Source organism: Pyrus communis, chromosome 14 (genome assembly GCF_963583255.1).
Source record: "Pyrus communis chromosome 14, drPyrComm1.1, whole genome shotgun sequence".
In the NCBI taxonomy this organism is placed as follows: domain Eukaryota; kingdom Viridiplantae; phylum Streptophyta; class Magnoliopsida; order Rosales; family Rosaceae; genus Pyrus; species Pyrus communis.
This window is the reverse complement of record NC_084816.1, coordinates 17,256,078-17,269,798: the sequence shown is the minus strand read 5'-3', so window position 1 is coordinate 17,269,798 and position 13,721 is coordinate 17,256,078. Positions and strand designations below refer to the sequence as shown.

At 37.2% G+C, this 13,721-nt stretch overlaps 1 protein-coding gene across 1 annotated transcript; it reads left to right on the top strand.

Annotated features, from left to right (window-relative positions):
• The first annotated feature begins 9,690 nt into the window (after positions 1–9,690).
• On the top strand, positions 9,691–13,097 carry LOC137716205 (transcription termination factor MTERF9, chloroplastic-like). Its single transcript, XM_068455619.1, has 5 exons — positions 9,691–9,990; positions 10,506–10,697; positions 10,806–11,498; positions 11,765–12,464; positions 12,730–13,097. The coding sequence occupies exons 1-4, from the start codon at positions 9,700–9,702 to the stop codon at positions 12,092–12,094; spliced, it is 1,506 nt and encodes a 501-aa protein (XP_068311720.1). The 5' UTR covers positions 9,691–9,699; the 3' UTR covers positions 12,095–12,464; positions 12,730–13,097.
• The last annotated feature ends 624 nt before the right edge of the window (positions 13,098–13,721 follow it).

Genomic DNA, 13,721 nt, shown 5'->3' with positions numbered 1-13,721 from the left:
TATGTGTTTTGATTTGTTCTGGAGAAAATAATTGACAAGTTTCATTTTCTTTACTAAGAGCATAGGCTTTTTCAACTGTTTTAACATGATGTTCACTTATAAATGAGGCTACTGACCATTTCTTTTTGTAAATATTTTTACTTGAAATCTTGGGGATATTCCAATCTCCAAAGTCTACGCTATCTCCAAAGGCTACTAATGCAATTACCACTCACTTGGCTCTAATACCAAATTGGGGGGGGGGGGGGGGGGGGGGTGGAAGGTTACCGTCTATTGACGATGGTAGAAATTATGAGGACAACAATCAAGACTACAATCATTATGATCACTAGGCTCTGATACTAAATAGGGAACGGAAGGTTACCGTTTATTGACGATGGTAGAAATTATGAGGACAACAATCAAGACTACAGTCATTATGATCATTAGGCTTGCAGATATCATACCAAAGGCTATAAACAAAAAGGAAAAATTGAACAAACGATTGATCGGTATTTACCTTGAATTTAAGATACTCAATGAATTGACTGGGAATAAGAGATTTATGCCAATTAAAATCAGTTGTGATAAAAATATTCTTCATAATGAAAATAATGAATTAAAATTAATGATGCAGATATATTTGAAAATAATTTTTATTTCAAATTGGAAACCAACTTACAATTTTTGTCTACTGACGATTGATAAAAGAAACAATGGTGCTCACAGGCATCCTTGATTGAAAATGAAAATACAGGTGTTTTATTATTTTGCTGAATATGGGATGGAACTGAATAGTGGCTTCTATTCTTAAGAGAATTCGCAGAAGTCTCAGTTATGATGGACAAAGTCCCCTTTCTCTGAAATTGAATTCTTCTTTTGTAGGGAGACGAGTCTCGGTTGTTGAAGCAGGATTCCCGGCTTGCATGTGCTAAAAGTTGTAAAGGCTGGCGAATGAGCTGTAAAGGTTGGCAAATGATGATGTTTTTTTACTGTGGATTCACGCTGCTGCTGCTGAAATGATGGATGAATAGTAAACATGATTTTACTATTCATGAATAGTTCTTTGTCAAAATGATTGCTACTTCTGCTGATGCTGCTTTCGGTGATAAAATCACATGGCTGCTACTGTGCGATTTACATGGGTAACATTTAAATGATTACAAATGATTACATTTTGAAATTCAAATTTCAAATGGGTTTTGAGAATCTTGGTAATCTGCCTACTTGACTGGCTGAGACGAAGTGTCTGATGAGTCGAAACTTGTTTCTTCTTCTTCATTGTGCAGCAAAGTTGCTTCTACATGAGCTTGTCTGCTAATTCTTTAATCTATGAGGATTTCTCTTTTTTCTTCAAACTTGTTGTCTTGGATGATCTGGATGATTTAGTCTTTCCTTTGAGAAATGATGAAGGAATAATGTCTAATAAGGATTATGTTTGTTCCAGAATTTCTAGCAATGCCTTTGTTGTTGGTGGAGGTACCATTGGGTCAGGAACAATGGGAAATTCTGATGAAACCAAGTTGATGATTTTTTGATAGTCGAATTTATCCCACCATTTAACCCATCTGGAACGATAAACTTCATCTGTTTCAATTTCGTAATTCCATTTCATGATCCAAGAGACCTTGTATTTTGCCATGAACAATAGTAGAAGTAAAATTCTGTTGTCGAAACGGCTGCGATCAAATCTTTTCTAGAAACCATTTGATAAAACTTGCATGATATCTGGCAGTAAACTGGTTGTTGGGCCATGAGTAGACCACCATTTTGGAAACCATGCTGGAAAATTTAGCCTGAAACTTTTATTAAAAGTTATGAACCATGAATGACTAGAGTCTATTGTTTGATAAAAGAAATGTTGGTCCAGGCTTGAATGTAATCAAAATAATTGTAGTGGTTATTGGGAATAAGAACATGTTGGGTATGAAGTGGTTTGGTTTAATAGAGGGGGATTCCCCATTCTTGTTCGAAAAGTGAAGAGAATGGTAAAGTATTTTGTTGTCATGGGTGTTGCTGAAAATGGGTTTGATAGCAATGCTTTCTGTCTCACTGAGAATGGCTTGGTAGTATTTAAGGGTTTTGAAAGATTCAGTTGGTAGGTGATGGAAATTTGGAGGTAAAAGTGTTTTGGCTATTTTTTCTGGGAGTTGTTTTTTTTTTTTTTTATCAATATGGTGAGGGATGCTGAAAAGGTATTCTATTGGATTTTTCTTGGCGTAGGGGGATGTTTTAGCAAAGCTAGGTGCACTGGGTGTTGATGGGGATGACATTGATGAGTATGGACATATGGACTGGCTAAGGCCTTTTGGTAATTTGGTCTGATGTTTCCTAAAGTGGATCCTAGAGGAGTGAAACGGTTGGTAATGACTAAGACCGATAAGGAATCGGGAATAGATTCCTGTTTTACTAGTGGTGGAGGTGGAAGTGTGGCTGGAAGCCTTCTCTAGAGTAGACTTGGGATAATGTCTACCTGGGTACTTATTGGAGTAAGGAAGTTTAACAATATGTTGTTTTCGATGCCAAAAGGCATTGGGAATATCTGAATAGATGTCATTAACAAGTTTCATTTGAAAATTATTAATGGCTTCTAACAAAGATTTATTTGTTAGCTGTTCTTCAATTCTTTTGTGATTAATTTCTTCCTTCAAGAAATTAATTTGTTGTGTTTTATGAGTGATTAAATTGATGGATCGCGATATGCTATCCTTCTGAAGATGTTTTAATTTTTTGAGGTATGTTTCCTTGTAGAACTCAAATTTGATTTCTATCCTAAGACTTGGGTGGTAATCCTATTGTGATGAACCTTAAAAGGATATATGAGTGCCATAAAAGGGAGACATAAAATGACTGGATTAAAAATGTTTTTGATTAAAACAAATGAAGTTTTAAAACAAATATTATTTTAGCAGACACGCGCCTTTGGAATCTCAAAATTTAATTGCATTGGTGATTGGTTAGCAACACTAAGTATTTCGTTTGACTTATGAAAGTACTTAGTAGGAATTAACCCTTCTTGAATACAATCCAAGTCTGTGCCCGAATCTATCAAAGCAATAGTTTCAAAATGAAAGTCATCAATTATTATTTTGATTTTAGAATTCCATTTTTGGATTCTTATCTTGTCTAAAAGACCTAAGATTAAATCTTTTTCTCCAAACTAGGAGTCTGAATTGTGACCAGAAGAAGAACTGCCATGTTCTTCGTCATTGTTATTGACAAATGTTTGGGTCTGGACTCTACTGAGATGTGAACGAATTTCTAGGTTTAGGACTTTAGAAACCTAATTTCGTCTTTGATTTTATTAACTTCACATTGGAGGTCTTTGATTGTAATTTCTTTCTTAGTCTTATTGAACCTTTCCAAGGTTGTGCTAAGAGAGATTTTTGGAGTTGGCTGAGGTTGGCTAGTGCCAGATTCATCTGAAGAAACTAATTTCTTAAGTTTCTTAAGATAGAAGGCTTTAAGTTCTAGGTCATCGACTTTACTTATTAGTTCAATAAGAAGATCTTCTTGTTCTTTTTGTATTGAGGACTGAGATTTTATTACAGCAAGCATCGGTACATCCTAGCTTGATGTCGGGGGATGAAATATTGGTTGAGGAGCTATTATCAGAAGAGGATAATTCCAAATCATCTTCTGATTGACTATGGTCTGTGTCTTTAAGATCTAAGACTTAGATTAACTGAAGTTTCTCTTCCTCAGAGATCTTCAATTGGTTAATTGTTTTCTTAACACGGCAATCATTGGCGTAATGGCCATATTTGCCACACTTGTAGCAATTTCCTTTTTGTTATGGATTCTTAGAGTGGATTTTTCCAGAGGGTTTCCTCTTCCACTTGTTGGATTTGGGTTTTTCATAAAACTTATTAGTTTCAAAATGTTTATTTTTGGATTTGTATTTATTGGACTTGGGATGTATGTATGTATGTATGTACGTGTGTACGTATGTACGTATGTATACCTATATCTCCGACAACAATTTGCCAGGTGATGACGACAGGGGTTGGATCAGCTATAGCCGAAACATCGTCGATTGCTACAATCCTTCAAGCTTTTGTGTTCCATGGTTTTTTGGTAAAGTTTGCACACTTGGGATGGTGCTGCTTTCAAATAATAGATTGTTGTTGAAAATGCATGGTTTTTGCATGAGTACGGAGGAAGAAGCTGAGGCTTTCATTGCCACAACGAGGCAAGATGCCACTGGCAATAACCTCTGGTAGTGATTAGAGAGAGAGAGAAGAGATAGGTTGATTGTCACCATCGTTACAGAATGTGCCACGTTGGTCAACACATACCCACTCATCAGGGAATAAATGTGGACAACACTCAATTAGGAAATTTTACATGCCAAGTGGGAATACAACTTAGGTATTTAGTGTGTTATCTAACCTACATATTAATAGAACCCTAATTGTCGATCAAAACACAATGAAATTACCATTTTAACTCCTTAATCATAACTGCCACCACTTAGAACTATGATCTGGTGATATTTCTCCTTACTTGTAAGTGAAAGGTCTTAAGTTCGGATTTCGTAAATAGAAAATTTGATACTAAATTAGGTTGCTCATTATGTAACTCAGGCGAACTCCCCTTCCTCTGAGTGTAAAATATATTATTGTACTAAAAAAAAAAGTCGCTAATTAGAACTAAACAGAAATAACAACTGTGAGCAATTTACCCCTCATCTTGCCACATTCCTTTCTCTTTTTCTCTCATTCTCTTTCTCTCTTCTTTTTCCATTCTCGGCTTCATAGATTTGGTTTGAGCTTAGGTAGGGATTGGTCTCAGAACACGGGGTGTTTGATCCAACATAAGACATAGAGATCTTAATGTTTCATGGGTTTTGGTGGGGGAAGATTTTTGTGGGAATGAGACAGAGATCGGAAGAAAGATTGGTGGTGGCTGATGGTGGTGATGAGTTGAGGGCGTGGTGCGGTTCCTGTCAGTTACGATGCTTGTTAGGTTTTGAGTTTAGTTTTGCATGAGTGTTTTAGTCTTCGATGACTGCAGACAGGGAATTCACGGATCTATAATTTGAACTTTGGTTTTGTAAGTTCGGGTTTAGTTTTTTAAGATGAAGAAAATAAGAGAGAGAGAATCACAGATGGGGGAAGGAGAGAAAAAGAGAGCTTTTTCAAGCTGTGGAGAAAAGACAAGCAGTTGCCGACAAGTTGGTGTGGCTGACGGATTGGGTGGCTCATGGTTAGGTATGAGGAGGTACGAATGGCTATTTGGCTCTTTTTTGTTTTGGGTGTGCTATCCACACACCCTTTTCGCTGCTCATAGACCTCTTATTAATTTCTGTCATTTGATCTTTCAATTCATCCGATCAGACGACCAAAAATTAGAAAGGTGTGTAGAAGTAAAAAAGGGTGTGTGGATATTACACACTTTTTGTTTTTCCTTTTAAATTATAATTTTTCAATCCGTGTCAAACCTAATGATGTTAAAGCTCCCGTTATGTAGAAGACATATGTCAAAATAACATGTTTGAGTTTAGAGTTGAGGGTATGGTTCGGTTCCTGTCAATTACAATGGAGTTCGGTTTTTTTTTAAATCATGGCACGCCACATGCGATATATAAAGTTCTTTTTTATTTTTAACACTTGAGCATGCATGAAGACATTTTAATAAAAAAATGCCAAACATTCTTTACATCACTTGTTTTATTGTAAAGATAGGTTGCATTAAATACGAGTTGAAAGGTTTACGTCTTTAGCTAGAATATTGAAAAGAAACTATGGGCCAATACAATTCTAGCTAAATGATCCACTATGTTTTTGAACAAACATAGCTACAGAATGCACCACTCGGTTACCTTCCCTACAAGTAAACTTGAACAAAACAATCCCCACTTCATTTGCAATAGCCTAAATATCATGTATGATACTTTCCAATGACGCCTCCACACTTATCTTCCTTTTGGCCATTTGAATCACCAATTTTGAGTCAGATTCAACAACCAAAGTACTATATCCTTCCTCTCTACAAAACTACAGTGCCTCCCTAATGGTAGCCGCCTCTGCCATCACAGTAGAGGACGCCTACAGCTTCCCTGTCCCTCTTGCAACCACCAGCAAACCAACAAAATCACGGAGCACCCACCCAACAGCCCCACACATTCGTTTACTACACCAAGCAGCATTACAATTGAGTTTAAGTGTACTAAACTATGGTTTGTGCTATCCATCCCGCACCCCCACCATCTTTACCATTGTACTCCTATTCACCGTGCTTCTTCCCTCATCAGCCACCTTCTCACTTTCTCAAAACTCTACCACTTGTTTCCTCCACAATTCTGAAGCCTTCACAGGATGACAATTATTGAAAATCATGGCATTTTTGCACTTCTAAATACGTCATAATCCAAACACAATACTCTACAGAATATCATCCTTGTCCTCAACATCCTGAACCTTTAAGCAAATCTTCTTCCAACTTTCAAGAAATCCACACCTGTTACTTCCTGCAAATTTAGTTGAACCAGAATCCCAAACAAAAAGCCCGACTAAATTCACATTAAAAAAACAAGTGATTCTCCGTCTTTATCTTAGTTGCACAGATGGCACACACATCAGGCACTCACATATGTCTTATTTGTAAGTTACAGTGCACAATCAAAGCATTGTTATAACACCTCCATAATAAAATCTTCATTTTATTTGGAATCCTCAACTGCCGAAACCTCATCCACGTGTGGTTGTTTTTGTCCCGCTCACTCGTCGAACCCTTCGCCTTCCTTCCGAACTCCCCTGCTTCCGTCATCTCCATCACTACTTTATACCCCGACTTCACCGTATAATCCCCATATTTAGTAAAATGCCAAACGATCTAGTCATGACATCCTCATTTATGAATAGGGATACCCAAAATCTAGTTCACATCTTCCAATGCGAAATGTGCGCCTAGCAACTCCTTATTCCATACTGATCTATCTTCGTTCATTAGTTTCATCACCATTTTAGCCTAAAGGTTATGGTTTGGAGTAACCTTAAATGTTGGTGGCTTCGGTATCCAAGGATAATCCCAAATCCAAATGCTCATCGCATCCCCCATTCTCCATCTCAACCCCCGCTCTAACAACATTTTCACTTCAATAATACATTTCCATCCCTATGAAGAATTCCTTCCCAACCACGCCTCCCAAAATGATTGCCCAGGAAAGTGTTTATCGTGCAGAACTGTAGCTAAGACGAAATTTTCTTAAGGGGGTAGATTGTAACAACTTGTCTTAAATTTTAAGTTTTAATTAGTTAAATTTACAAAAATACCCCTAACAATGAAAGTGCTGACTCTCGTTTTATGAATGTAGGAATTTTTTTTTTTAATTTATTCACATAACACTCGTCGATACGAACACGTAGGCGCAAGAGGATTTGAATTTGGAGCTAAAACGAAGTTTTTATAAATTTTTGAACATCAAGGGCATTTATGTAAATTCACATTAGAAGATAGTTCTCCATTTTGGATCTTCCCTTGGCTGACATATGTTAGATTCCCCATTTTTTTGGGGTGTTCCTTCCTTGTCCCAAGATCTCTTTCTCTCTCTTTATTTTCTTATTTTTCTTCTTCTGTCCTCTTCATCATCACTTCCCCGCCCTCTCATCTCTCACTTCTCCCGTGCTCTCTCTTGTCTCACCTTAGAACTCTCCCTCTCCTCTTCGTCCACAGCAGCGCACCACTACCCAGGCACCACGTCGAGAACCCCCAAGCATGGCGAGTTCACCACACATTCCTTTCCTTTTCTTTGCATAGTAGAACCTTTACTGTGCAACCCATTTCTCTGGCAAATTCTTGCCGTTTTTGACGAAGGTAAGTCTCAAATTTGGTCCACATTGTTGTAGATCGTGTCAAGGTTCATGATTAGTAAGTTTTTGGGTGGTTTTGGTGATGTAGGAACACGAAAAATACAAGGGAAGTCATTGTTCAACTCTGGAAATTTTCAAATCCATGGTCGTTTGGCCACCTTCCAGCCATTTTTTTGACCAACTCCGATCTCGGTTGGGCCTCCTAAGGTTTAATCAGAAATCCGACGAAAAACCCAGTTTTTTGGCGAACTTGCAACCTTCCAGGCCATTTTTCAGCCAAACCATGGCGAGTTAACCGTCAAGAAGGGTACCAATCTGTTCGCCTCGTTCTGAGCTGCGTTGTCAGCGACGACCCTGTTCTCTCTAGCTTGAACGACTCTTCAGTGATAGAGTATCTGTTAGTGAACCCTTCTCAAATTGCATGTTTTTATAAAGATATTAGGCTTGCATGCATTTCATATTCCATTATATTTAAATTTACTTATTTGATTTACGTCTGCTCTTTCTTCATAACTTGGATGCATGATAAAATGGTTTCGTCACCCTCGAGTATCGACCAGCACGTGCCCATCCTGATGTTTGAAGGGTAACGGGGTCGAGGCATGTCATACCAAATTTAAAAAAAAAGGTGAATTGCTAATTTAGTCCATGAATTGTTACTTGAGTGAAAATTGTCCCTAAACTATTTTTTTTTCTTCTAAAAAATCAGTCATTGAATTATAAAAATCAACCAATTACACTCCTAATATTATATTCAAAGCTACTATATTCAATTTAGGTCATGTTACTTGCATGTGATACACATTATAGGGTGGATTGGTAATTTTCATAAAGAAATAGTATATGAAGTTAACTTTGGACGGTAAATTAGACGTTAAATTCGTAATCTATATGAAATTTTAAGGGCTTAGAGGCAAGAAAATGACGACATTACACTCTAAAGTGTGTCAGGTGACTTAAGTTGAAGAAAAATTAGACAACATAGTTTTGAATATAATAATAGGGATGAAATTAGCAATTTTTAATGAATTTAGGGACTTATTTTATTGAAATTAATTTAAGGACTTAATTTTCACTGAGGTAATAATTCAGAGACTAAATTAACACTTGAACCTAAAAAAAAATAGATATGATAAACACACTATTTTTATTTTTCTACACATCTATGTTTAATTGTGTTACTAATTGTTATCCGTTTGATGGTCAAAAATAAAAGTAATGTGTAAGAGCCGAAAAATAGTTTGATTAGGGGCTGATCAGGAAAGAAAAAAGGAAAAAAGAAATTTATTTTTGTCTCTGAAGTCTGTGAGACTCTGAACCCAAAAAAGATATATTTTGACAGGGATCAAGATCCTCTCTTGAGCTGAGGGTAAGACTCCTCCTGAGCAAGCCCATCGGGCTATTCAAATTTTATCCAACGGTTACAAAAAGGGAGTCACTCTAAAAGTTATAATAATTGTAATCGTTGAATAAAATTTGAATGGCCCGATAAGCTTGCTCAGGAGGATTCTCACCCTTAACTTAGGAGAGAATCATGATCCTTTTGATAGCATAAGAAAGCAATAACCACATTCACCAAAAAAAAAAAAAAAAAAAAGATAATAACCACAACAAGTGGCACGGAATGCGCTTCCTTGATAAACAAAAAAATGTGAGAGGTTTTAGATTCGATGCTTCAAGCTGATGAGTCTGCTTAACTGTGATCACGAACAGAATGAAATTTTTATAACCTCTCCGGCCCAAAAAGAGTGCATAATTGTGACGTGGCACCAGTTATCTCTTTAAAAAAATCAAAAATTAAAAAATTAAAAATTAAAAAAAGGGAGGAAGAAGATAACGATAATATAGATAATTCTGCAGAGGGTTTTAGGGTATATTCTTTGTCTCTCTTCCTCTATCTAGTAAAATGGTACCTTTCTCTCTCTGTCCCTCCTCGCATTCCTCCTCCTCCTCTTCTTGTCTGAAACTCTTCTCTCAGTCCCAGTTCATCATTACTACTCTCTCCAATCTCTCTGGTCGCAAAAGGAGGTCCGATTCCAGCTGCCGCTTCGTGGTGCTCTCCACCCACTCCAACCCCAAAATTCTCAAGTCCAACCGCCGGTCCCGCTATGGCCAGCCTCTCTCCCCCTACGACCAAGACGACGACGACCAGGTCTCACGTGTTACTGACATGTCCGACGACGATTGGTTGCTCAATGTGAGTAAATTATTAAGCACCCCCATTTGTTTGTTTTTCATTAATTCTAAGCATAATAAGAATGCTGCTGCTTCAGTTATGCTGACTTTTGGGTACTGCCCATTTGTTTGTATAGGTTAATTTGTAGTTTCAAGTTTTTTTTTTCTTTTGGAGTTGTTGGTTTTTCCCTTCATTTGGTTGCTTATTGGATTGAGGTTGATACTGGTTTTGTGGGTTTTTTTCTTTTTCCCAAGCTTTATGGGTTCTTGAAAATGTATGCAACAAGCTAAATGTATAATGAAAGACGATAAGCTTCAAAGTATTTCGCATTTCGTCACCCAACATTCGGAAAATTGATTCTTGGGTTGTGATCAATTGTTTATAATTATATGTGATGTGATAAGCTGTTGGATGAAATGTTAGTTTAGTATGAATGTATATATGACACGAGTAGCTTTTTTTTTTTTTTTTTTTTTTTTTGTTTTTTTTTTTTTTTTGAACATCATCTGAATTTTCTGTGTGGATTGCTTCCCCAGGATGACTTTTCGAAAATTTCAGATTTTGATGTTAGTAGAAAGAGGCCCAAATCCCAAAAGGGGTTTTCCAATGGTCATTTGGATGGCAAAAACAGCAAGCGCACTCTAGAGAAGAGTAATAAGGAAGACTACTATTATAGTCCAAGCAAAAAAGAAGCAGTCACTTCCGTGGATGTTCCTCGCAAGGGAAAGGTAGCTTGTGGATTGACATGACGAGCTTTCAAATTCTACGATCAATTATAGTAGAACATTTGTACACCATTTCATACGAAAGTGCTGATTTGTTTTATTTGATTGCAGCTAGCAACAAGGAAGGCTATGGAGGATAGATTCCCTCGACTGTCTGAAGAAGTCCAATTGGATGAGAAGTTGTTACCCCTTATTGATTATCTAAGCACATTTGGGCTTAAGGAATCACACTTTATTCAAATGTATGAGAGGCATATGCCTTCTCTTCAAATAAATGTGTGCTCAGCAAAGGAAAGGTTGGAATATTTGTTGAGTGTTGGTGTCAAACAGAGAGATGTAAGAAGAATGATTTTGAGGCAGCCACAGATCCTCGAATATACAGTTGAGAACAATTTGAAGTCCCATGTTGCTTTCCTGATGAGTTTGGGTATTCCAAGTTCCAGGGTCGGGCAGATTATTGCTTCTACACCATCCCTCTTCTCCTATAGTGTTGAGAACTCGTTGAAACCAACTGTGAGATACTTAGTTGAAGAGGTTGGGATTAAGGAAAAGGATTTGGGTAAAGTTGTGCAGTTAAGCCCTCAAATTCTGGTTCAGCGGATAGATATATCATGGAATACTCGTCTGCTATTTCTTTCTAAGGAAATAGGAGCAACCAGAGATAGTATAGTGAAGATGGTTAAAAAACATCCGCAGTTCCTCCACTATAGCATTGATGATGGGCTATTGCCCAGGATCAATTTCCTTAGGAGTATCGGGATGTGTAATTCTGACATCTTGAAAGTTTTAACTAGTCTAACACAGGTATGCTTACTTTCCTTTATGCCCATTAGATTATTGTTGCATTCTTTCTATTTGGATGGGATTTATTTATACTTGTGTGACAAGAAACAGTTTTTCTTTCATGTTTATGTGTTTTGGAGTACTATGATTCCTGACTTCCTTTACTGATAACCTGTCAAGTTCCGAAGAAGAAGAAAAATAGCTTTCTTGCTTCTTCCCACTTCACAAGTTAATTTTCTGAATCTTTACCAATGTTCCTTGTCGATTTCTGACATATATCCTTGCAGGTACTATCCCTATCACTGGAGGATAACTTAAAACCGAAGTACAAGTACTTGATAAATGAACTTCATAACGAAGTGCATTCCTTGACCAAATATCCTATGTACCTAAGCTTGTCATTAGACCAGAGAATTCGCCCTCGACATAGGTTCTTGGTTTCTCTGCAGAAAGCTCCTAAGGGGCCATTTCCTCTAAGTTCATTGGTCCCAACTGATGAATGCTTCTGTCAACAATGGGCTGGAACTAGCTTAGATAAATATTTGGCTTTCCGGCAGAGCTTACTGCTCAAAGAGTGTGCAAAAAATATGAAAGAAAGGGATAACATCCTCCATTAAAGTATGTGTGGGTTACTGACACGTGTTTGATGAGCCAAGCATCCTCCCTTAGCAACTTCATATGCCCGTAAATTTCAAGGTATGACATTGTTAACAAAGTTTCCATGAAGTTGAGAGCCCCCGCTTATCACGAATCTGGAATAAGAAAGTTTCCAGGTTTTTGACAGTTTATGGTTTGGGTGGCTAGTTTGTTTCTCATATAGAGTATATGGGTTGTCGTTGTGCACTCCAGTGCCATTATTTGTTTATACCGGAGCTGCTCCAGTTTTGTGTACAAGGTTACGCTCCAGGTTGAAGCATCTGGATGAGTATTAACTGCTTGGGACGGAAAAGACAAAAGACTCTCATCGTGGAGTTCTATACTTTTAAGGTGATTAATATTTATATATACTATTTATTCTTTGAGGAACTTAAGGTAATTTATTTCTAATTGAACAAGAAACGTTAGTTGTTTGAGGAATAATTGGTCTGCCATTTGAATGTTAACATCTTTGATTATCCGTACTGTATTCCTTCACATTAGTAAACAATTGATTTAATACAACATGATGCATCTGTTACATTGTTCTATTTACTGTCCTTTCTCCATTGTTTATAGATTTTATAGTTTCTAATGATTGACCAACTCATTACAGGTTATAGTGTACTTGTATCTTCTCGACGCTCAAGTGGACAAACGAGAAGCTTTACTAAGTGCAATTGATTTAAAACACAAGGGCACATTCTTGTATTAGCACTTTTTGTACCTACTCTATGCTTCATCCGTCATCGGTAGGATGACTTTTTGTTACTTGTTCATCCTCAATGAAACCCCGGAAACCAGCACTGCTAGCTTGTAAACCTTTCTTTCTTTCTCTTCTGCCAAACTTTTTGTTTTTATTTATCTGTCATACGCACGTCCGAAGTTTCGATTTATATTGGTAGTATATATGTGGTTTTGTAACCTGACTGCTATAACATTTGTTGAATGTTGATGTGTTTTAAGTTAGAATGTAAAGCTGCCTTTCCAGTCCAAGTTTCATATATAAAAACCCGAGATGTATGAATGCCTTTCTGCAGGAAATGTAACTTTGGAGCGGCAGTGTATTGTTTGCTGCAAACTGTTGGTTTATCTGTGCTCTCTCCTTTATAAGGCCCATTACTTATGTACTTTGTTTGGGCTTTAGATATTCAGTACAAAGGGCCTTTGTAAGGCCCAGATACCACCCTTAACATTGTCACCACCCCCAACCACTATTGCGACAATACCATTCTCGTCACAAGGCCCGTAACCTTAAACCCCAAACCCTAAACCCCAATTCTACTTGGCTCAATCCATTCTCCACGTATGTAGTCATCGTGCTCTGGCGAGGAATTTTTCAAAGTGCCAGATCTTCAAGTCGATTCTCCTTGTTCCTTGTGTCGTAAAATAAGTGGAGAGGTATGAAAAAATATATCATTTTCTTCACTTGTATTATAACATGTGGATTACCACTTGAATACTTATTATTTAGAAAAATCTCACCTCACTAGCCCCTTCATCCACGGCCTAGCCTTTGGCAGTTGTTTATATCACTCAACTTGTACTTCTTCGTGACAGTAAATTTATATTACAAAAACATTACTACCAATACCGAATTTACTATGT